The 24,350-nt window shown below is 42.7% G+C and overlaps 4 protein-coding genes and 5 non-coding genes across 9 annotated transcripts in view; 1 reads left to right on the top strand and 8 right to left on the bottom strand.

Annotated features, from left to right (window-relative positions):
- Positions 1–13,802, top strand: part of MAP2K1 (mitogen-activated protein kinase kinase 1) — a 41,294-nt gene extending 27,492 nt beyond the window's left edge. The window contains exons 6-11 of the mRNA XM_074880191.1: positions 5,611–5,735; positions 8,584–8,791; positions 9,263–9,327; positions 10,773–10,834; positions 11,833–11,878; positions 12,886–13,802. Coding sequence (XP_074736292.1) covers positions 5,611–5,735; positions 8,584–8,791; positions 9,263–9,327; positions 10,773–10,834; positions 11,833–11,878; positions 12,886–12,999 — 620 coding nt within the window. The 3' untranslated portion in view covers positions 13,000–13,802. The remainder of the gene's footprint in view (positions 1–5,610; positions 5,736–8,583; positions 8,792–9,262; positions 9,328–10,772; positions 10,835–11,832; positions 11,879–12,885) is intronic.
- Positions 1–24,350, bottom strand: part of TIPIN (TIMELESS interacting protein) — a 312,013-nt gene that overhangs the window by 42,850 nt on the left and 244,813 nt on the right. The window lies entirely within an intron of this gene.
- SNAPC5 (small nuclear RNA activating complex polypeptide 5) lies at positions 15,480–18,015 on the bottom strand. The gene is made up of 3 exons (XM_074881036.1): positions 17,868–18,015; positions 17,317–17,406; positions 15,480–16,734 (listed from the first exon to the last, which is right to left on the bottom strand). The coding sequence occupies exons 1-3, from the start codon at positions 17,955–17,957 to the stop codon at positions 16,609–16,611; spliced, it is 306 nt and encodes a 101-aa protein (XP_074737137.1). The 5' UTR covers positions 17,958–18,015; the 3' UTR covers positions 15,480–16,608.
- Positions 18,285–24,334, bottom strand: RPL4 (ribosomal protein L4). Its single transcript, XM_074881031.1, is given in 11 exon segments — positions 18,285–18,485; positions 18,579–18,699; positions 18,903–18,986; positions 19,155–19,311; positions 19,723–19,852; positions 20,234–20,358; positions 20,902–21,040; positions 21,437–21,543; positions 22,392–22,563; positions 24,004–24,054; positions 24,056–24,334. Coding segments are annotated over 11 exon segments (1,470 nt in total). The 5' UTR covers positions 24,320–24,334; the 3' UTR covers positions 18,285–18,365.
- On the bottom strand, positions 19,607–19,677 carry LOC141948527 (small nucleolar RNA SNORD18). Its single transcript, XR_012630502.1, has one exon. It is a non-coding gene; the product is annotated as a small nucleolar RNA SNORD18 (small nucleolar RNA).
- Positions 19,924–19,991, bottom strand: LOC141948528 (small nucleolar RNA SNORD18). The gene has a single exon (XR_012630503.1). It is a non-coding gene; the product is annotated as a small nucleolar RNA SNORD18 (small nucleolar RNA).
- On the bottom strand, positions 21,108–21,207 carry LOC141948521 (small nucleolar RNA SNORD16). The gene has a single exon (XR_012630496.1). It is a non-coding gene; the product is annotated as a small nucleolar RNA SNORD16 (small nucleolar RNA).
- LOC141948526 (small nucleolar RNA SNORD18) lies at positions 21,624–21,695 on the bottom strand. The gene has a single exon (XR_012630501.1). It is a non-coding gene; the product is annotated as a small nucleolar RNA SNORD18 (small nucleolar RNA).
- Positions 22,629–22,729, bottom strand: LOC141948522 (small nucleolar RNA SNORD16). Its single transcript, XR_012630497.1, has one exon. It is a non-coding gene; the product is annotated as a small nucleolar RNA SNORD16 (small nucleolar RNA).

Genomic DNA, 24,350 nt, shown 5'->3' with positions numbered 1-24,350 from the left:
AAAGTCATTTGTCTCTGTTCAGAGCATAAGGGAGACTCCTGGGAAAGGGTTCATCTTATTTCAGGGCATACTGGAAGAGTTACTGTTGTATCTCATAGTTCTCAATTCAACCACAGCAGTGGTTTCTTACCATGTCGGTTGTTGGGGGTTTTTTGAGGCTGGCTTCTGAGACAGAAATTAATTTTTTTTTTTTTTTAGTTTTACACTCTGTAAATCATAAATCCAAAATAAAGCCCTCCTGATCTTGTTTAAGTGCAGCTTAACCTCACGGTACTAGCTACATCAGAGATTACATTTAAGTGCATGAACCAACAAAAGTTCTTCTCCATTGCTTCCGATGTTATTGGACTGAATGTGCCCCGCAGTGTAAAATTCCATGTACAAATTGTGATTTTTATTTTTTCAGCTCAGTTTTCATGCGCTGTGCTCTGACATCATCAGGAATACATGACCTTGTACACTTCTTGCAGAAGCTGTCACTGAAATGTGTGATGTCTGATAAAGCGGGAGCTAAAATGGCGTTTTGGAAGTTGATCATGGCTAGTGGTAGCAGCTAAAAGGAAAACCAGTCAGAACGGTGTTTCCATCTCTTGACATACGGAGCTAAACCTGCTTATCTCTTGACATATGGAGCCAAATTTCCTGACTTCTGTCTTTGATACTGTCCACCAGTCTGTTACAGGTTGCCCTTTGTGCATTATTTGTAGATGGCGTATGTAAGTTGGACCTCACGTGTAAGCTGGTACACTAGACTGAGCTGTTACAGCTCGTCTTTGTTGAGGAGGGCCCTGGTTCAGCTTCCTGCATGTCAGATTTCTGAGCGAGACTGCAGTGTGAAGTTCTCTTCTGGAGGTGGATTAATCCTGAGTTGTATACTGGTTGTACTGTTGTGTGGTACTCGGTGATTAAGGAGAGACTGGCAAGTGGAAAAACTGTAATCCATGAAAAGTATGTGGACTGAAATGGTGTCAGTAGGGTTTAGTGTTGTCAGAACATGCTTAGATAATGCATGTCTGAATGTTAAACATGGCTTCAGAACACAGGAATACCATTGTAAATGTAGTGACTTCTCTGCTGTTTGACGTATTAGATACTTGGCCTTTTTGTAGTAAAAAAACCCAAACAAACCTTCTTACATTATAATTTTATTTTCTTAGACTTTTTGAATTTCTTATTTGTTAAGAACTCTTGGAGTCATATGGCCCTGGGTTAAGGATGCTACTTCGTGAAGCTTTTTAAAATTCACGTCTTTCATTAATCTCTTGCATGTTCCATTAAACAAAAATGACACTTGATATGGTAAAGTAATAAATTCCATTATACCTGATGCGAGTGTAAATTCACGTCAAAAGAGCTGTATTGCCTACCCAGCAAACAAATGCACCATTTTCAGTATTCTTGGTTGGGGATTTATTTTTTTATGCAATGTAATGCTACAAAATAAGACATTATTGTGGGGCAGTAAAACACAGGACTTAAAACATCACTATAGGGAAAAAATTCCCAGGAGTGTCTTCCAGGGTAAGGATTCTATAAGATGTTAACAATTTTTCTGTAATGATCAGCATAAGCTAGCAAGCAGCATTCTGAATGCAAGAGACTGCTCTTAGTAAAGTAATAAGGCTGTTCTGAAAGACAAGAATAAAAAATAATCAGCAAAACTTGTCAGCAACATATTTTCTTGGATTGATCAAGAAGTAAGGACAGTCATAAAGGACTGCAAAACGCCAAACAGAATATGGTAGCTGCTCACCATGAGGTTCAGCTTAAACGGCTTCCACATACAGATGTATCCTGGACTAAGTGTGACCTCTGAAGAAAAGTATTCACTTGTCATTATAGACAGCTCAAGGAAGAAGTCAGTAGGGCTTATTAAGGAAGGAATGGAAAATACAGTCTTTTTATAGACTGTTAGCTCATCTGGAATGCTGTGCTTTGTTTTGGTCCTCTCTGCAATTTCTCTCATGTCTCTTCAAAACTTCTGAAAGACAAACTGGTGGGATATGAAGGCACAGAAAAGGAAGGAGCAAGGAGTGTGACTATGGTAGATGTTTTCATGGTATCTCCTAGTCTGTTAAATAACTATATTTCTAACAGGGGATGTGACAGAAAATGCTACTTCTACAGTCCTGTTTACCTTTGTGGTTAATACCAGAAGGCACTAAATGACAAGGAAAGGAATGTAACTAATTACGAAGTATGTTGCTGCAGGTTCTTAAGAGACAAACTTTTTTCTTGCTGTGTTTTGTCTCTGGGTGAATAAAAATCCTGTAAGTTTAATCAGAACATAATTTTAGTTGGTTTTGAGCACAGTCTGGAATAAATTCTCTCTGGAAAGTCTCCTTTTGTATAGAAAGTGCTTTGTAAGATTTCTGAACTCCAGTTGCAGCTGGCAGCTCCAGGGTAGGAGGTACCACACAGCAGGGATGCTGTCAGTCGTCTGTTCTAGTGTGTTAGATCCTGCGGTCTTCTCGGGAGATCCTGCCTTGGGAAACTGAAATCGATTGGAAGATACCAATAATGTGCTGGAAGACAAATATGTTCTCAAGTGTTGTGCTACTTAGTAACTTTGGTATAAAAGAAATTCTTGCCTGATGGCGTTGTCATAATGTCCAGGGCCACCTTTTTTTCAGAATGAACTAAGTTTGTGCCTGTGGTTGAGAGCAGGGCTCAGGCAGAGGAGGCATACTTCTTACAGAGATTGCAAGACATCCTGTAAATCCTGGAAACTTCTTTGTATTAACTAGCTGCCTTTTCAGTGTCACATATCGATCCCCCTGCACTGGCTAAGGACTTCTCTAGAATTGCATGGCTCTGTTTCTGGGTTGTCGGGGGTGATACGTGAAACATCCTTTCATTTTCTTTAAAACTTAAATACTTCACTTATGTAGCACACTTGGTCTTCCTTTCTAGATTTGTCCGTTTCTTGCAAGTTACAGCATAATTTTGAAGGATGCCTTGGCATTCCTGTTTCATTTGGCAATACAAATCTCTGGTTTCCAGAGAAACTGTTTAAGTGCTCAGACACTCTGGAGTTAAAATAGCATAATGTGCTACATGTAGAGGGGTGGAAAGACAGCAGCCTTCCAAACACCACACTTGGATCACACTGGGCACCTTGCAAGGAAAATGAAAATGCTCAAAAAGGCAAGCTTTTATATAAACTCCAGTGAGGACTCATGATGTGCTGTGCTGTTGTAAGAAAGGTACAGTGTGGGATTATCAGCTAGAAAAACACCGAAGGTGAAAGTTAAATCTTTAAAAGACCAGGTGGATTCTAGAGCATGTAAGATACTTATAAAGATGTCATTTGGTTCACTGACAGTGGAATGCTGGTGTTATTTTTTGCCATTTAATTATGAACATGAAGTATTCATGAGCTGTAGAGATAAGCGAGGATTTATGTCTGTGTTCTGAATTGAACTAGATGTGCGTAGATAAGCAGTACAAATCTAGAGGCCATATCCATAACTTGTTCAGGCTCTGCAGTGCTTCCAGCATACTTTGCAAACGTTGTTTTTTCTACCTTGCTTTTTACACAGAACTTTAGGTGCAGATTCCTGTGTAGCTGGGAATCTCTAATCTCTGCTGTCTGCTTCACTGCACCATCTGCTTGTTTTCTTTTTTTCTTCCTGCTGGAATTTTAAACTGATAGGTCAAGCTCCTAGACTGGATTCTTCCTTTTCATTGTGAAGTGTACTTGTGGTGAGGTCTCTACAAGCAGTCAAAACTTGCACAAAGGAGACAGAACTTGAGAAGGTTCAGCTGTCGGTCCAGAAGGCCTCTAAAATCTCTTTACTGAAGCCCTGCTCAGAGTTAACTAGTATGTAACATTCTGTTTCCTGTCTGGTAAAAAGCTCCACAAACTGCCCAGTACCTCTGCCACTCTTACAGGAGGAAAATCTATTGAGGACAGCAATGTTTATAAGCCAGTTACTACTTTTAATTCCACATCCCTAGGAAAGTAGCCACAAAATACACACCCGTATTCTTCCATAAGGAGAAGGACTGTACCTGGAAAAAGCAGCTATGATTTTCTTTGTGGTAGAAGAAAGACATACACAGGCACAACTTCCTCTATGCTAAGACCAGGGAGTAGTTTGTGTTGGGTCACTGTGTGGGTTTTCTACGGGCTGATGCTCGCTCCCAGCAAAGTGGACAAGCTGTAGGCTCGCTGTCCTGTAGTTGAACCTGGGAGAACTTGTGTGTACGCAGATCATCACAAAACACTGTTTTCAGTGTCCCTGGACAGCTTCAGTTACCTAGAGAGGCGATGTAAGGACCCAGAAAATGTAGCCACAATTTCCAAAAGCATGTAACTTTATTGAAGTTTCGTTTTGCTCTTTAAAAGGAGACTGGGGGGAGAAACAGCTAAGATGAAGTTTTGTCTTCATTTCCAATCTCCATGGGTCTTGTTCAGTGAGGCATAACCTTCTGCATGGAGATGTTTTTCCAGTGATGAGGAGTCACATTAGTATCATCTTTCTAGTGACATCCTGTTGATGTCACAAACTAAGATCAGCTCCCGAGTCACTGAAATGAAAGCTACCTGGAATACATTTGTGTTTAAAAGTGAAAAGCAAATGCGCTACAGACTATAGACTTCTGGATCTGCTTTTGAACAGCAGAGTCTAAAGTGAAGTTCTGATACATTGAGCTGATCTCTTTCTTCAAAAGCAATTTATAGTACCCTTTTTTCTGTAGCATTACTTTACAAATGTGAGCTGTTGATTACTTATCTCGATAAGGCATTGGTAATGACCAGCTAAGCAGCAAGATATAATAAAAAAACCTTCTTACAGCTGTAAAAGAAATACAGAACAATTGTTCTCTGTACCTTTGCATTCATAAATAGCTGTTATTAGTTGCTTAGCTACCAGTGACCCTTATTAAATTTCCATTTAGAAAAAAGTGATGAATTCAAAATTATGAGGGGGTGCTACCACAGGTAAACACTCTCAAAGTATTTGAAAAGCAGAATTTCAATAATACAATAGGCTTTAAAAAAACCCAACAAAACCACCAACAACCAAACAAAAACAAGACCACCCCCCCAAAAAAATCCAATGAAAACCCAACACAGCAAGCACACACTCCAAGAACTGTTTTGCTGTAGGGTGATTTATGCTTATGTACATATGAAGACTAAAGTTAGGGATGATAGTGTGGCTGCCATGGTTCATTGACCTTTGTAAGATAAATACTGATTATTTCTAGGCAAAAGAACATCATTAAAGAGGATTTATGCTGACATACGCTTTCAGATTTATTTCAAATGTTTGATCATTGCAAGGAAGATGTAGATGCCCAAACTTAATATTTGAAGGGCAAGAAACCAGGTGAAATCAAAACTTGAAACTAACAGCCTCTTTGCATTGTAATTTAAAAAATTTTGGTTATCTGTATTTAAATAGAGAGCCTGTGAAATGAGCCTGGGTAGGGAACCAAATCTCTTCTCTGAGCACTCCCAGAGAAGGGATAGAATTGTGTCATAGTTAGAAGGGAAGTAAAGGGAGACACATGGTAATTCTCACCTTTCATGTTACTTTCACTGTCAAATTTCCCATTTTATCTATTATATTTATAAATCATCCATTCATTTTTTTCCAGATGTTAAACCATCTAACATTTTGGTAAACTCTAGAGGTGAAATCAAGCTTTGTGATTTTGGTGTCAGTGGACAACTGATAGATTCTATGGCAAACTCGTTTGTTGGCACACGCTCCTACATGTCTGTAAGTACGGATTTTATAGCTTTGAGTTTACTGTACGTTATGGTAGAGTTATCACAATCCCAGTAATCAAACAAGAAACCAGCTATTGCTGTTACTACTGCTGTTCACAGTTCAGTGCTTCCTGCATTCCAGGAATATTCTAGTATCAGATTGTGTGTGTGGGGAAAGAACTGTTGCAAGAAAAGCAAGCAACTTGGAATATTTTATAACACTATGAAAGAGATGCAGTTGTGTCTACGCTGCAGAATCCAATCGGTTAATGCACTTGAGTTTTGTATACATGTCTCCAAAAAAGCCCAGTATTCATAGTCTGCTTTCCTGATGAAGTGTGGTTCTCTTTCCACTCTAGCGTTTTGCTGTGGTCACTTAGGTAGGAAAACTGCTGCCTCACTAGTGATCCTGTTGTGACTGTTCTGGGAACCCAACACGGCTGCAGCAACACGAGAAAGCATGGGAGTGGCTAGTGTGGGCAAGGCCAGGGCAACTAATCTGAGACTATTTACAGGGTGTTCTGTATTCCTGTATATGAGGAATACTTTGAAACTTGCTCTTCAGATGAACTCTTTGCATTATGTGAAAGTCACAGTTAATGGAAATAACAGGTCTCTTATGTACTCACCTTGTTCAGCATACAACCAATTAACTCATACAACCAGAGTGTTCCGAGATTGTGCTGTAGGATTGAAACTGTGTGGGCTTAAACTTGAAGGAAAAAAGCATAATAATGCTGATTCTGCTCAGCATGGGACCTGCATTTCAACATCAAAGAGAGTATTCTCTTTTTTGTCATTTAATATAGGTAACGTGCTTGAAATAAAACTGTGGCTTATGTTCTCACATACATCTAGGGGCTGTTGCTAATTAGCAAAAAAAATTCACAGCTCCATCTCTTGTGGGCCCTTCACATACTACTGGCTTTCCCTTTTTCTTCTAATAGAAGGAATGAGAGCAAAGTACTGTCTACCTTCAGTTTTCTTCAATTTATTGCAGACTGAGATTTAGCTTTGCTCTTTATCTTCATATTTCACAGACCAAGCCATGATGGTGATTTTATTTATTCTCTTTAATAGTGTCTGAAGTACCTTTTCTTGCAGTATCTCCCTTAGCATACTTTATCAAATAACAGCTATAGAATTGTTACATGCCAAACAACATCCTGTGCTACCATATGAAGGTGTGTACAATCAACAATGTTTAAAGTCTAGAAAACATGTTCAAGTTAATTAGTTTTGTATAACTAGTACTGTGTGTGTTGTTTCCTGCTCTTTCTCATCCACTCACTCCTTTGCACTTAGATTTTATGAAAATCTTTTGTGTATCTTTGTTTTTAGGCATCTTTATCCATTGTCCAGCAATTGTGTAGTTTATCCAGATGGCTTTGGAATTAGCTGAGGTGGGACACTGGAGAAAACTGAAATATAATCTCAGTAAATGTTACAACACTAATGTTACAAAACTATCACCCATTATCACAGAGGGAGGAGACTTACAGTAGTACTGCATTCTTACATTCTATAAGTTTCAAATTACATACATATTTTTCCAGAATATGCATACAGTCAGGCAAGAATCTGCACCATTCTGGTAAAATGAGCTTGACTTTAAGAAGAGAACAGAAAAGCTGAGTGAATGTTTTCTTTGAGAAATCTTAGTAAATATGGATCTAAGGGTGATGTAGATGGATGTATTAAAATTGTAGAAACCACATGCAGCACTCAGCATAGTTGATAAAGCAAGTGCAAAAACTAAGCAAAAGGAGTTAGTTAAGGACTGATCTTATGTTTTAGTTCTTTAGGCAGAAACAGAAGATGGATACACTGATCAAAACTGGGGATCTTTGGAGCAATGTGACTGGACTATCCAGATACGGTTTCAATCATGATTCAACTGATCAAAAAGTTCTGTACCTAAATATCTTCCCAGTGTTTGAGTCTCCTAAAGACAATACAAAATATATTTTTAGCTGAGTCTGTCTCACCTGCAAACGTTTTTGTAATACTTACATTAGCATGTGCATATATATATAATCTACCCAGATTTTGTGTTTATACCTTTCCAGTTTGTTTTTTCCTGAGGAAAAATTTAAGCCTATTGTGTTTTTGTTTGTCAGGCCATATGTGTGAGTGGTTAAACTGGCAGAACATGTGTCTGTCTTCCTACCTTGTATATATTTTTCAGTCATTATACTGCCAGGAAAAGTCTGTAACCTGCATAATACTTTATCATTCAATTTGTGTGTTATGTTTTGTTATCATTTCAATGGATTATAGAGCTCAACAATTTATTTAGAAATTATTTGAGTATGGATCTAAAACTGCAGTATGCATGTATATAATAGTCCTTGCATAAATGCATTTCTGATGTAGGGACCTGTCAGAATTGTATCAGCTGAGAAGTGTCACAAACCACAAGATTATTGCTAGAGCACCAGGTCACTTTTGGACCCATATAGAATCAATAAAATTACCTTCCCTCTTCTTCCCAAAGCAGAAAACCAAGAACAGCTTCTCGGGGAAACCAGGTGAATCTTTAGTTGCCCATACTAGTTTTGCCTTCTTGCTCTTTAATTATCCCGCCATCATTAATAGTTGCAACATTTAGATATTTTGCTTAAAAAAATAAACAGCAGTATAATAGCATCATTTTAAGTTATTTGTAGTGGTGGTATGCAATGTTTGTGGAACTCCAGATAAGATATTCAAAGAGAAAGATCAATAAATCACTCACTGGAACATGTCATACTAATAAGTTGGGGTTTCATCCTTCATTTTATCCAGGCTATTGCAGAATGCAATTTTTTTTCTTTCTTGTTACAATACTGTCTCTCCTTCCTTTTTTTTTTTTGTAGCCGGAAAGACTACAGGGAACTCATTATTCAGTGCAATCAGATATCTGGAGTATGGGGTTGTCGCTGGTAGAAATGGCTATTGGCAGATACCCGATTCCTCCTCCTGACTCAAAGGAACTTGAATTAATGTTTGGCTGCCCGGTGGAGGGAGATTCTCCAGTCACAGAGACCTCGCCCAGGCAAAGAACACCTGGACGACCAGTGAGCTGTAAGTTACAACAATCTCTTAAATTCTTTTCTAATACCCTTCTCTGGCAGCTTAAAGCTCTTCTTTACCTGCTATTGGTCTGCATAGTGTGGCGTGAAAAAAATCAGGATTGTATTGGGCACCTGGCTCAGTCTTGCTGTGAGGAGGTATCTGAGAATCAAGGGCCAGAGACCCTTTTGTTAACGACTGAGCTGTTCATGAGCACCATTAAGATCCCAGTGTGTTGTTATCTCTAAGATGCAGTGCTGACTAAGTACAGTAGGACAGTTCCCAGTGAAGTGAATGGTTTGGATCAGACCTGAAAACAATGTTTCCTTGCATGAAAGCATTACCCTGCTGCTCCACTTTTATTTCCTGTAAATCTACTGGATGCCGTGTAAGAATAAAACGTATGACTTAGCTTCTTCAAACACCCTTACCACGGAGGAAGAGTAGCACTGTAATTTTTAAACTTCTACAATTTCTTCTTAGCCTATGGACCAGACAGCAGACCTCCAATGGCAATCTTTGAACTTCTTGATTACATCGTCAATGAGGTAATCAACTCTTTGCACTTGTACTAATACAATTGTAAATTTTTTTCAGCATTCCAGAATTTGAGGGGGGATGGGGTTAGCGTTAGGATAAGCCAGGTCTTCTGATCTTTTATTGTTGCAGTATGAGAAACACATTCTTGTTATGTGTGTTGGCTTGACTTTAAATTATTCTCAGGAAAATTTTAGTTCATTTCTCTGCTCCATTTAAGTAGCGTTTTCCAGCCTGGATCATGCAACCTGTTAGGACAATTATTAGCAAATAGTATGATCAAGCATATACAAAACTGTTTTTTAAATTCAATTTGTTTTAGTCTTACGAACAGTATATTATTGTATCTTTCAAATAGCTAAGCTGCAAGGCTTGTTAATAGAGATTGGTATTTTAGAATTGATTGTCTGTTTCCAGTATTTTCACAAGTGATAGTGAAACTCGTGTGACTCTGCTGCTTGTGTCCTTCCAAAAAAAAAAAAAAAAAGAGCATGCTCATGTTAGCTGTCATTTGTAACAGCTGGATAACAGAATTGTTCTAGGTGAATGAATTACAAAAAAGGTTAGTTTAAGCTGAAAAGCTGCAGTGGTTGAGCATTTGGGAAGATTATCTTCTGCCACCTCTGCTCTAGCACAAGCAGTCTCCAGCATGAGCTGCTACATCCAGCAAAGTCTGTGCACCAGTGAGTAACTGAATGCAGGCCATGTCTCAGCTCTCTATGTCCCAAGTATCCCAAGTGTAAGTGCTTGAAGGACCCATGGTGTAAGAATCAAAACTTAACTCTGATCTTGCAGCAAATGTCATGGAGAACAAGACAATAATATGCAGGTGTATATAGTACCTCATCTTTCTTTATTAGAATTCTTTTTGAATTCAGAACCTGAACAAACTCATTTCCTGGGACAGAATATTTAGATCAAAAGGATTGTGGAACTAATGATGTGCAGGGCATCTTTCCTTCCCCAAAGTGGAGATTAGTAGTGAGGGAGAATAACACTGTGCTAATTACTGCCAGCTGCTCTGAGCCTTCTTTAATGACAGCTCAAGGCTGTGTTAACCACATTCAGGTGTGTGTATAGGGGGGAAAAAAAAGAACCCAACCAAAACCACAAAAACCATCCCACACCATAGAAACTGTCTCTTGTCTGATTTATTACTGAAATTCCTAAAATCCAGCAGCTGTGAGAGTAAGAACCAAAATGAGTTGGTGATAAACTCAGTGTCTACTCTTATAAATCATATGACGGCACATCCTTTATTCACGTGCATGGAACCTGAAGGCTGTCTGACATTTAGTTCAGAGCTGAGCTTTGAAAAAAGGCCTGGGTAGTGCTAGGGCTTTACAGCTTTACCCAGATACAGGACATAAAACTGGTAGATCTCTGGGTGGGTTGTGCATTGTCATGCATTAGTTACGCTGAATGACTGCTGATTTTTATTTATTTATTTATTTAGCCACCTCCAAAACTGCCCAATGGTGTTTTTGGTTCTGAATTTCAAGATTTTGTTAACAAATGGTGAGTATTTTTGCTATGGCTAAGCTGCAAAGGGGCACATCTGAGATGAGCCCTGCTGTCTTACTGTGTCAGTAACTTGACAATCAGAGTCCCTACTTGTAGGCCATGGCAAATGTAATTTCAATTAGCAGAATCCTCTTTCTCTGACTGTTAATGTGCCTAAAGCTCATTTTACGGGCACCAGCTTGACAGCATATGTGTCCAAAGAGAACCCCAAAGCTGAGAGATGGGAAAGGGGAACGATTTCTGCTTCTGTGTGCAACTTAGATCAGTACTTTCTCAGCACTGAAGACACCACAGTACTCATGGACAGCACGCAGCACACTTCTAAAGGAGGATCTTTACTTTTAAGGGCAGCCCTCACAGCATTCCGCAGTGACTGTTCCATATGATGCAGAAGTCTTGGAGGCTCCAGATGTTTTTTCTTTCCCGGTGCTTCACTGAACTAATATCTTTTATCACAGTAGTCATTCTCCTGTTTATTTACTTTTCCAGTTGTGCTTCAGTGATACCAGCACTGAACCAATATATTCAGTGCTAAGGGAGGCAGTTCATCACAGTTCAGAAAGCTTATTAAAAGCTACATATATGTATCTACTGTTTCCAAAAGGAAGAACAGTAATGCAATAGCTGTACTTGATACTGAGCTTGAAAAGACTTGGGTAAAAGAAACTTGAGGGATAAAGCAGTTCATATTGTTGAGTTTTTGTTTAAATGGGAACTTGATCTCTCCAGCCTGGTTATAGACATTCACTCCTGCCCCCACTGAACAGTATCAGACAGCTCAGGATTTCATACCTAAAACTGTACCTGTGACACCTACAGAGGGGAATTGCTTACAGACCTTGATCTGTGTTTGAGAGGCACTACATTCCCTAATGCTTTTGTCTAGAGTGGTGGCTTCTTCAGACCAAAGCAGTACACCAACATGATATAACTTGATCTTCATTTTAAAAGATAATAGTGTGTAACTTGTGTAACACTTTCTGTTTTCCTAGTTTAATTAAAAATCCTGCTGAGAGAGCTGATTTGAAGCAGCTGATGGTAAGTGAAAGTTCTTAACTTGAACTAGGAGCACTCCTCCATGCAGGTTGGATTCCTCAGCTGACCCGAGATGAGGATCAGAGCATATGGCCTGGAGTGTAGTTTGTGGCCCTTGAGGAAAACAGCTCAGACAGTTGGAGGAGGGGCTGCTTTTCTGATCCCGAGATCAAGGGGCTGCAGGCTTCACACACTCCTAGAACAGGGACTGTCAAGGAGACCAAAACTGGTGGTTGTCAGAGTCTGCCATTTGATAATTACACTGAGCATATGACCTAATTAAATTAATGTCAAAAGCATTTTCTCTTTCTTGGGTTTGTTAGTCAATAATAGAGTATATAGATCATTACTTTTGCGAGGATGAGAGGACAAAATTCCACATACCTTACAGTTAATAACATATATCACTTAAATACATTTTTATCATCTGTTGTGAAACACAACATTTGCCTCTATTTTTCTTTGTCAGCTTTGTCTTGCAAAATCTGTAGAACTACCAGACACAAACAAATCTTGCATTTTTTTCTGCATGAAATGATCTTACCAGTTTCAGTGGATCTTTTCATGGCCTTAAGTGTAATGCTAGGACTTAAGTTCTGCTGCAGAAAATCAAGTTTTCCCTGCCCTGATCCTGCTGGACAATAAGGGTGCAAAATGCAATCAGGCTCTTTCTATTACAAAACCCCTTTCTGTGTGCAGGCAGACATTTTCCAGAGTATCATCTCAAGTGGCTGAGTCACATCCTTATCGCATACTGTGGTGTAAGTGCTCTGCAACAGGCACTGTGGAGGCAGTATTCCTCTGGATTACATCGCAGGGTGGACATTTCATATGCTGGTTATTTCCATAATCCTGCAGAAAAGCTCTCCTGGTCACTTCCCGTGGTTTGCCAAATTTTACGGCTAGCTTGAATACTGCAAGTGAACTGGATTTACTGTATTTCATGTTATTTGAAATTACTATTTAACAGATTGAGTGCTTGAATAATAATATTCTTCTCCTCTGCTCAGATTCATGCTTTCATTAAGAGATCTGAAGCGGAGGAGGTGGATTTTGCGGGGTGGCTTTGTTCAACCATAGGCCTTAACCAACCGAGTACACCCACGCATGCTGCTGGAGTCTGAAGGTGGAAGAGCAAATCCTGTACTGTACATCTGTTAACAGCAATGCTATTTTGGTCCTATTTCCTCAGCTTGTACCTGTTCAAACATGTATTTCACCTCTTAAGGAAGAATGTCTTTATAGCATGTGCCAAATGGTTTTAAATTTTGTCATAAACTAATTGGTATTGTATTGGATTACATTCGTTCACTGACCAAAATGTAAGATGTTTAAGTTACAGTGCTTGCTGATTTTAAGTGATTATGGATATTCTTTCTTAATGAAAATATCACTGGGGGTGTTTACCCCCAGCTTGTTTGAACTTTATCAAGATTCTTTGTAAATCGTTGGTACTTCAATCATGCTTACCTAATCTCCCACGCAGAAAGGGTTAGGGATGCTCCAAAACTGTATCTGTTGAGCATGCTTTTGCTGCTGCCAAACTGTATCTGAAAGTTAGGCCTAATGGTTCCGATTTTGCTGTTGATTAGAGATCTCTCTTTCCAGGTAAAGAAGGCAAGAGCTCTGCATTTTTGGAATGTACAGGGCAATATTCTAATTGTAGACTTGTTCATATTTCTATATTTATTTTTAAAACATATCATCATACTTGGATTTAGTGACGTATGTCTTTCTAATTGATTTTTAAAAGTTAGCTCTTCAAAGTGTCCTACAGAATCAAGACAAAGATCCAAGCAATTTGCTTTCTTTTGACCTAAAGATTCATGACAACTGTGTTTAGTGTCTAAAGTGTATGAAGATCCTCTATTGTTTTATTCTCAGATGTTTAGCAATGGATTCTCTTAATAAATATATTATCAAGTAACTTCCTGAAGCTTTTTTTAAAAACTCAAAAACTTAACCAAAGCCCTAATCTGAAGTCATTGCTGCATTACACACCCTTTTTATGTATATTTTTCCACAACCCTGCAGCATCCTGAGTTCCAAGAGGTACAGGATTGCAGGTGTAAAATGACAATGTGTGAAACAAGCTGGAGTTGGTTCAGGCTGTATAGGGGGTTTCTGTGGCCCACCTCAGGGAAGGCAGAGTGCAGGGCTTTTTGTGGGTGTAGCGCTCACACAACTTGTGCTGTGTCTGACGCTCGGTCAGTCCTGGAACCCCTGGGTGGGGGGTGACAGGCGCTTCCTTGGGCAAACCTGCAGTGTGGCACAGAGTGCAGGAAGGGCATCACCTTTTCCCCTCTCCAAGGGCAGACCTGCTTCCCTCCCTCTGTCCTTAACTCACTTCCTCAGGTTATTTTTCTTCAGAAGTTCAGCTTCTGCCAGCTACTGTGCAAGCTTGTTACTGTACAGCAGAACAGGGAGGGGGGGGGTACAGCTACATGTCCTCAGTGCAGTATTGCTCTCTTAGAGCCATGCTGAGCAGCACTGTAAACATTCAGCTCCTTGAAAGGGTGTTTCAGACAAGGAAATGGCTGAAGTTCTTTCCTAAAAGGAATCCAAACAATTCTAGACATGAACTTCCCCTCAGCTGCCAGCATCGAGTGTCAGAGGGGGATAGAACAGCCCTCAGCCCCCCAACAGGCGGAAGTGACTCACAGACATGTCCAGGCCTTCAGCTCGGCCTCACCTGGCTGTGACTGGCAGTAGTAGGGACAAGGCCATGTAGCGTTTGAAACCTGTCCTGAGCTTTATGTGTGAATTATAGACACTAAACACAGAAAAACTACAATAGTACCTTTTAGTATCTGGTAAAAGAAATGCACAGCATGTGAACGGCAAGTTTTTAGAAATTTAACTCCCATTTTGTTTGCTCCACAGACAGCAATCAATTGACCACTGCGAGCACAGTTGTATGTAGCAGGACACCAGGAAAAGTCTTTTATTGCAACATGCAATAGAACTGGTCTATTTTAACCCAAAACCAAGCAAGGGCCTCATTCACAAACGACAGCAGGATTTATATCCACAAAAACTCCTCTGGACCCTGCTGGGGACAAATAACATTTTTCAACAGTTGAAATTACCCTTTGGAGATGAAACGTGAAGGAAGGAGAGGCTGGCTACTGTGCTTCTTACAGACCAGCTCCTCACACACATACTGTCAAAGAATTACTTGATGCTCCAAGCTGTAACATTTTTGGCTCTGACTTTTTGGGGTTTTATAATCAGTCAGTCTTGGTGAAAGCTTTGCTGAACCTTCTGCACTCATGTTCTCAGGCCCTTCATTTTCAAAAGCCAGTTAGCTTTTAGTACAGGCTGAAGCTACATTTACATTCCAACATTGTTTCTATTGCTGTAAACCAAATTAAAAGCTAAATAAATGATCTCAACCAGTGGCAGGTTGCATCATATGTTCTGACCACAGCCAGGACATGGGACACTTTGTCACGTTCCCCACCTGCTCTTAAAAGCAAACTTCAGAAGGGTGTTTATTCTATTTTGTCTGAGTGACACCAGAGCCAGCAGCAGCACCATTAGATGCTGAACCACCCTGGCTATAACCGACTTATTTTCCTAGTAAGACAGTTGACAAAGTGGCTGAGTTCAAATATTACTTTTATTGTTTGCTTTTCATCAGCTTAACAGAGTTTGGGTTTCTGCGCTTTAAAACAAGTCTTTAAGAATTGATAAAATAACCAGCTGCATCACATGGTGTCTGCGCTCCATGAGGAGAAAGAACATATTGTCTGTTGGTAAGAGCAGCACAAGCCTGTTACTGTACCAGCACAGAAACTGTGGAGGAGACTTGCCTTTGCATCGCTTTCCATTTTATAACTTGTTAAACTCCTCCTACTGCTCCTCAAAGATCGCTTGAAAGAAGGTGACCTTGCAATGACTTACAAAGTTACTGTGAGAAAAAAAGAAAATAACACTAATTTAAAAAATCAGTTCCTTCTGACAAGTAACAGGGACCAATTGTTACCGTACAATTTGTGGACAAATAAAAGGCTGACTGGCTGCGACTCTGAAAACACAAGAAGTAGAAAACCCTTTGCCATTAGTCAGACCAACAGTACTTAGGACGAGCATCAGGAGGTACAAGGAGCAGCCACCTCGTTACCACACTCAGAATTTGGGCAACAGTGCAGCACCTGCATCTCCCAGGGCACAGACACCTGCATTCTACCTGTCACACTCACAGGGAGCACAAGTCACCTGTGTGGCCCCCAGCACCCCACAGCTGAAAGCCTGCAGACAGTCCTGGACTCATCTTTTCCCACCACCTGTCATAAATTCTCAGTGTAAGCAAATGAAGTTATAATATAATCATTGGTTCAGCAACCAGCCTCCACAGCCTGGTTTTATTTTTCAGCATCAGGAGATCAGAAGAGGTGAATTATTGCTTTTAGAGTGCATGTTAAATTAGTCTGACTTGATTACTGACTTCTCCCGTCCACATATAAAGATGTAGTAAGCTACACTAGGTTGTAAATGTGGAACGGATTATGCTACATATTTGTGCAGCAAATTTTCATTTTTTTAACATCTTAAGTCAAGATGTGCCAAGTTTGTGACACTCATGTTCAAGCGTAACCTCCCTAGACTCCAAGAGCCTTAAGAGTCATATAGTTCATATCCATATACAGGACAAAATGAAAATCGGTTGGTGAATTTTATATGAATGAAGAAATTCCTGAGTCTGTATTAAAAACCATCTCTTTTTTCTCTCAAGAATCGGATTCCTCCTCTTCTTCCTCCTCCTCTTCTTCCTCCTCCTCCTCTTCACGACCTTGAAGGCTTAGGTGCAATTCAGTTTGATTGATAGCAGCCTCATTGTCCATCTGCCCAAGAGCCTGTCACAGTAAGAGTTTATATCACATTTATTATTAAAACCAGCTGCGATTCTGAATGCTGCCCAAATCACCACTAACGCTGTGCAGTCACAGCCTCTTTTAGACATCTCAGTGCCAGAACTGTTGGCTGCAAGAGCCCATCGCGGTGCCGAGCACCAGCTCTCCACAGAAGTTTCACCTCCTTCCAGCTGACCATGTATTTAGTAAAAAGTTCAGGTGGTCTCTGTACCTCCAACCCCCACGATCAGTCGGGTAAACCAGCCTGGCATCCTCAAGAGGATCAGACACATTGAATAAACAGCAAACCGAAGGTCCACTAATACAAAGCAGGTTTTTATTTCCCATCCTCCCTGGAAGCAACACGCTGCTTTCAGGGATGGGGAAAGGTGAAACCCTTGAAACATAAACCAGCAACATGCCGGGCAGATGTTACAGCTGAGCTTTTCAGTTCACGAGCAGCACGAACAAGGTCAACACCAAGAACTGGAAATGAAAACCACCCCCACGAACACCCCCAGCCACTCACACCAACACAGCTCCTGTCCCACCCATCACAGGGAGAGGCCAGTCCCTCGTCCTTACTCTGTGCATCTCCTCTGCCGCACTGGAGGACGAGTCTGTCGCGCTCGGCTCTCTGGCCCTGATCATAGACTGCAGCGCCAGCTCTTCCACCTGCAAGCGAGGGAACACAGGAGCCATGTGGTCATTCCTTCTCAGACTATTTAGTGTTAAAATTAATCAGCAGCAGTAACGGCAAAGCTTTTCAAAACCTGTTTCACCGCTCTTCCGTTTGAGTAGACAGCTGGACACAGAGGTCCCCAGCGTGCTCACCAGCGAAAGGCAGCGTTTAGCTTAGCGCTTATTTTGGGAGCCGGCTGCCGAGGACAGGGCGGGGGTTACCGGCGCGGAGGCCGCTGCCAACGAGCCCTCAGAGCCCCCAGAGCCGCGGCCAGGCAGCGGCCCGCCGCCCCTTCGCAACTCCCGAGCGTCACACGCGTTAAAAACCAGGAAAATAGAAGAGAAGAGCGGGGGAGGCCCGGCCCTGCCGCTGCCTCCGGCTGCTCCGTCCCGGCAGCACCCGCCTCCCGCCGAGAGCCCCGCTCCCTGAGGCGGCCCCGCTGCCCGCGGCTGACCCTGAGGCGGGTGAGCTGGTCGTGCAGCGCCGCCTTCACCCGCAGCAGCGTCTCCTCCTCCTTGCGCAGCTCCTGCAGCCGGCTCAGCATCCTCCCTGCGCCGCGCGCGCCGCCCGCCGCCAGCGGGAAGCGCCAGGAAGGGGACGGGAGCGCCAGCGCCCCCTGCAGCGCCGGCGGACCGCCCGCAGCCCCGCCCCCGCGCGACGTCACGCCGCCGCCATTTGCGCGACACCGGGCGGCGGCTGCCACCGCGCGGCCGCGTTGCGTCACGGCCCTTTTACAGCGGAAAAGGATAAATTCCCAGCTCCAACCGGCTTTCAAAGGCTGCGAAGACCCTCCCTTATTTTTTACTTTAAGAGTTGCCCTTTTAAAACCCGCTTAAAAATGCACAACCGCCTCAGAAAACAGACGACAGCATTTGTGTTCCAACCCAATTTATTGGCTGTAGAGCGGCGGTACAGCTTGCTGCAGTTGGAGGGATGGAGCACAGCGCAGGGCTCACGCCTCAGCCTTGGCCTTCGCAGCCGTCTTGGCTGCAGTCTCTGCCCTGGGCTCAGCCGGGACCTTGGCCGCGAGCTTGGCCTTGGCCTTGGCTTTCTTCTCTTCCTTAAGTTTATGCTAAAAAAAAAGAAAAAGACAAAAAGATCATCAGCGTATAATCTGAAGTACTAAAAGTAGTTTTGACCATCAGCAGCTCCCCTGCTCGCTCACGTTTTGTGCGTGGCGCAGGATGGTGTTGCGGCGCATCGTTTTGGCATATGGGTTCAACTTGATCATGATTCTCAGATTCTTCAGAGGATTCTTCTTCAGGACTCTACGGCGAATCTTCTTCCTGAAGAGAACAGGAATAGCATGACCTCATTTCACAATTGAAGTGCTGCTGAATTTTCCCTGAAACGCAGGGAACCCCAATTCCTTGTAGTTACACCCAAGAGGTGAAGGAATCCCGGCCCCATCCGACACCCCAGCACAGACATTTCCCTCCCGCTTGGTAATTTAGCCCGCACTTCACAGACGTTAGATAAAAGTGATTACTTGGGAGGACGCAGCGCCTTCTGGATTTCCTGGCTTCTCATGATTCTCCCAATGTCCGTGTTGGTCATCTTGTGCATCGGCAGGCTGCGAAACAAACGGTCACGGCGTAAGTCAGGTGATAAAAAACACAGCTAGTTCAATGAAAATCAGGCATTTTGGGAAAAGTGCTAATATTCATTTTCCTGCTCCAAAGGGAAGAGCCTGAGGCCCACAGGCTGTTTCCCCAGCCCCTCCGGTGTGGGCTGTGCTCACTTGTAGTCGCTCTTCAGTGTAGCAGCTTTGCGCCAGGTGCCGTACAGATCATCCAGCTTGCGGAAGGCGCTTTCTGTCCAAATGCAGAAACGCCCAACGTGGCCTCCAGGAGCAAGTCGCAGCAGGTTCAGCTTGTTCACATCCAGAAGAGTAATTCCTGTGGAAAACCAGACAAAGCCATCCCTTTCGTTTGTCATTAAAATCAAAGAATGCACAACTATGAAATAAACAGCTGAGAAAGTACACAGACACGGGCTTATTGGCTTCTATACCACACACCTATGTATGAAAATCTATCGAATCTTTAAAAATAATCAGCTTTTTTTCAGCAATAAACAGCCTCATTAACTGCTCCAAATGCAGTTTAGGGTTGGCAACAGCTCTAACATGTCATAAACCATCTTCCACATCACCAAAACAGATTCTTAGGAAGAATGTATTAGCTACTCCACCAAGTCAGAACTTCCACAAAATCATGTGTTTCAGAAACACGGACCAACGAAGTGGAATCTCATCATTCCGGGCAGTCTCCCAACAAAAGCGTAATCACATCCCAGGTTGAAGTTACCTGGAATATTCCGGAAAGCTCTAATGATACCGTTGTCCTCGTTGTAGATGATGCAGGGTCCCCTGCGCTGGATGCGACGGCGATTCCTCATTTTACCCTTTCCGGCCCGCATACGCTGGGAGGCATAAACCTATAGAAAAGTGAGACTTGTGGGTATTCAAAATAGTCCAAATCCCACTAGTAAGACACAATAAAACTGCTTTAGTCAGAACTTCACAATCATCACTGCTGATCTGAAACACGGACCAGTGAGAAGTTCATCATTCTTAAGAGTAAAAGATGTATTAAATGTTAAGCAATACCAAATTGAAGACAACTAAATACAGAGTAAAGCAGTGTAATAAGAAGTTTACTTTGCCTAAACTCTTTTTTACAGTTTCTTGTAGTTTTGTCACTGAGGGATTTCTAGCAGCATCAAATCAAAACAGAACTACTTGGAATTCCCACTGTTAACAATGGTAGAGTTGAATCACCTGGGTTTTGCGCTTGAGAACAGACCTCATCAACTCACCTTTTTGATGTCGTTCCAAGCTTTAAGCTTCTTAAGGAGGAGAACAGCTTCCTTGGTCTTCTTGTAACTCTCAACTTTGTCCTCAACAACCAGAGGAAGTTCTGGGATCTCCTCAATGCGGTGGCCTAGCGAGGATTTCACAAGACGAAGTTACTCACTGAGCTTAGCTGTATGCGTTTCTCAGTGTATTGCCTCGTGTGTTCAGAAGTGATACAACATCAAAAACAGTGGAAATTAAATTCATGATCTAATACACAGACATAGTCACTACAGGAGTGACGTTCCAGTGGAGTCTTACGTGTCTGCCTCAGACAGTACTTTCTGTACCTGAGGGAATGTTAAGCAAATCTCTGGTTTCCAAGAACAGAAATCAAACTGAACCACCATGCGATTCAAAATTCAACCAGTTTCCATGAAGATTTGTGTCAGCAACGAACACAGAAGCACCTCAGCATCTCCAAACTTCCAACACCGTGTAACTGCGAAGTACCTTCACGAGTGGTATGTAACAAAAATACCCCCCCCCACTGAAAAACTGACTGCCTCTTAAACTCTTTAAAAGAGAATTTAGTTATTCATGAGAAAGATTTTGAGAAATCACACAGTAACTGACACTGCTCAGGCAATGTAAAGCCGCAGGCAAATGTTTCCAGAGACACAATTCCCACCTTTAGACATGACCAGCGCCGGGAGAGCCGACGCTGCCAGGGCAGAACAGATGGCGTAACGCTTCTGTGTTGTGTTCACTCTACGGTGCCAGCGGCGCCAGGTCTTGGTTGGGGCAAACATGCGGCCTCCACGACACATCTACGCATCTACAGTTAAGAACAACCTTTCTGAAGCTTCTTTTTTCTAGTTGTGACTCTTTAATCCTTGCTCAGCGTTAACTGTTCGTCAGCCATCTGTACCAGTACGCTGACAGCAGGCAACTGTCACTGAGCACAGAGTAAGACGCAAATTACGACATCACAGCAAGACGGTACACGTCATGAGAGTCACGATAGCTGCTGTTCATTAAAGCAAGGCTGAATGCGCATACAGGAGCTTCTAATCACATCACAAATTTCTCAAACCTGGTGGTCCAGAACCCTGTAGTAGCCATTACCTCAAGAAGTTTCCATTTCACATTTAAATACTTAAAAGTAATCTTTCTACTCGGTGAGTTCAGTGCACCTGATGCAAGCGGCAGCTGTGAAAGGATACATTTCCAAAGGCACCCTGGCCAGAGCGGTGAGTTCCACCGCCTCGTACTCGAGGAATACGAGCGACAGCTCTCCCAGTACCCCAAGATTCAGCACTGGTCTGATGACCTGGAACAGAAAGATTTAAAATCAGATAGTGACAACACTGCAATTTCCTCATGGTCGTAGATATGCTGAATTCAAGACCGCCAATCAGAACTTCCACTGTTATCATGTGTTTCAGAAACACGGACCAACGAAGTGGAATCTCATCATTTCAGTAAAACAAATCCTAATTAACTCTTACCATATTAAAAGATCTGCTTAGGTGAGAATCGAGTACATGAACATGCTCATTTCTAAGCTCGATCCTCAATTTGGAGGTCTGACTTGGCACTGCTCTTCCTAGCAGGTTAAAAATTTATGTGAAACACCATCAGAAATATACTTTAAAATGCATGTTCCTAGCACAGATTTCTTGGGAAGCAGAAGCTACTTGCACCTACAAACTTCCGAAGCAACTCTAAGAAATGCCCATTTGCATAAGTTTCTTCCTAGCAAATGGCTCAGGTAAGTCTCATGTGGTCAACATGGAGCAGGGAATATAAAGTGCATTTTTTATCCCAGTTTTGTGCCTGATAGGCTTTCAGACATTTTCTCTTTTTCTTGCAAAAAACATGGATTGCACTCAAGGACCTAGGCACCACACTTTCAGTAAGATGCATTTCAGATAAGACCCCAAACTACTCCAAAACTTTTACACCACACCTTGCTGTTCTTCAGAATAATAAAAAAAGGTGTATTGCATACAATTTAAAGTCAAATTGTTAATTAATAACCAGAACAGTTGCCTTGCCTTCTACACAGAATCCCACTGAAGAGCGCTTCTCTCATTCCAATTCTAAATTTATTTTGATTTTAGCCCACCTACACTGAAGTCAAAGCCTAATCCAAGCATTTCTGTCCATTTTGTGTACCTGCAAGTTCGCTGACAGCGTAGGGCTGCCTGTTGTTCTTGCGCAGGTTGGTGTGAACGAAGTTCACAACGTCAGGGCGAATGGGAGCCTTGAACACAGCAGGCAAAGTGACATTTTTGCCTGAAGCTTCCCCCTTCTCGGAGTAGACGGATATTAACGGTCGAGCACAAGCCTGAAAAAGGAAAAACTCTTAAGCACAAGTAAAATAGATTGCCAGCATTCAAATTCATCAAATATTGCTCAGAATGAAGGGGTCTTCAGTTCATCAGTGCCAGCACACTGACAGCAGGCAACTGTCACTGAACACTGGATAAGACGCAAATTACATCATCACAGCAATAATTTTCACCTAAAACAATGCTCCACAGCACAATCCGTATTCAGGAAACTATACCTGAGGTTTGAAATTCGCTAGATTTCCAAGTCATTTGGGCAAAATTAATCTAAGAATTGAATCTCTGGGCTCTTTAGTACCACCTTCTAAATTTCTTCTCATCGACTATTAAAAAACCTGATACAAAACCCACCTGTGTTTATTCAATTAACCAAAAGCTTGTTATTTAGATTATGTTTAACAGCTGAAATCCTATAACCAACTTCTCAAATGCAAGAGACTCACAATAACTACAAGCAATCAAACAGTGTTAAAGTGAATTCTTTGTAAAGTCTGGGCCCTCTGAACAAGCCCTGGTGCCTCAAAATTTGTGAGGTGAGAAATTCAACTGCTAACAAGCACCAGCTTCCTTTCAAAAAGCTGAGAAGATGTCCAGTAATAGCTTGCCAGTCTGAACAGCACCCTTTGCAAAAAAAAAAAAATTTAACATTAACATTATTAATAACTCATGGCAACAGCACAAGCAAAGCATCTTCCTTCCCTTTCCCATCCACAATTCATTTTATAAGTATTAAAAATACTGCAAAACTCAAAACCAACCAGCTAATAGCAGTGGAAGTACTACCTGTGTATCTAACGCTGGTTACCGCAAGGCACTGACCCCTGGAGTCAGTGCAGAGACCCGAACACAAGCAAGCAACAACCTTGATGAGGGTGAAGGATCCAGAACACAATCTGAATTGTATTAGTAACAGAAGTTTTGCATTTGCAACCTGGTTCCAGACCAAGGCCTCTTAAAGCCCATTTCGGAATTATCTTTTTTTTTTTTAGAAAGAGTTTTACAGAAACCGTTCTTTTGACTCTACCTGGGCTTAAAAGCTTCCGTGTGGCTTTGTTTTACTTTAGAGAAATATGTGAGAAAAATAAAAAGCCCTGCCAGAAGGTGATGCGGGCCCCCTCTCCCACACCGCCCGAGCGAAGGGTGATTTCTGCCGAACCAAGCCAAGCTCTCGGCCGCGACCCCCTCTGCGGCCCGCCCCTGCCCCTCTCCGGCCCGCCGGCCTGGCCTCCCCACACGGGCTCCACGCGGCAGGCCGAGCGCTGACGGCCGCAAAATGGCGGCCGGCCGCCCGTCCCACGCCTCCAGTCCTCGGGCTGTCCGCGGCACGGCTCTGTCCGCCGAGCCTGGCTCCCACCTGCCTAAACACAACTACCCACTCCCGATCACCGACAGCCCCCGGCCCCCTGGTGCCCCGCGCTCCCGCGGCCGCGCCTCACCATGGTGGCGGCGGCGGAGCCTCTCGTGCTCCCGCCCGTCCCCGCCGCAGCCCCGACCGGAAAAGGAAGGACGCGTTCATGCCCCTTCACTATGAGCGATGTCCTTCCGCGCCCTGCCCGCCGCCTTCTGCCGCGCCGGCCCCTCGGGTCCTGGCCCCAGCCTCGGGTCCTGGCCCCAGCCTCGGCCCGAGCCCCTTCGCCAGCGCCGCCACGCGCGGTGCCGAGCCCCTCTCTCTCCGGGCGCTTCTGTCGCTCTCGGTCGCCTCCCGAACCGGGGGACTCTTTTCTGGCGGAGGGATTCAGTGTGACGACTCATCCAGTCACAGAAATTATAACATTTTTTAAAG

The sequence above is a fragment of the Strix uralensis genome, chromosome 11 (assembly GCF_047716275.1).
Source record: "Strix uralensis isolate ZFMK-TIS-50842 chromosome 11, bStrUra1, whole genome shotgun sequence".
Lineage (NCBI taxonomy): Eukaryota > Metazoa > Chordata > Aves > Strigiformes > Strigidae > Strix > Strix uralensis.
The sequence above is the reverse complement of the archived record's forward strand: the minus strand, read 5'-3'. Positions and strand labels throughout refer to the sequence as shown.

Bases quoted from the DNA above. Each gene is read 5' to 3' on its own strand.
- SNAPC5 (XM_074881036.1), bottom strand. From the start codon at position 17,957: ATGCTGAGCCGGCTGCAGGAGCTGCGCAAGGAGGAGGAGACGCTGCTG. The intron at 17,407-17,867 runs GTCAGCCGCGGG...CCTCGCTTGCAG, and splicing joins ACCAGCTCACCCGCCTCAGG to GTGGAAGAGCTGGCGCTGCA. The intron at 16,735-17,316 runs GTAAGGACGAGG...TTACTGTGACAG, and splicing joins CGGCAGAGGAGATGCACAGA to GCTCTTGGGCAGATGGACAA.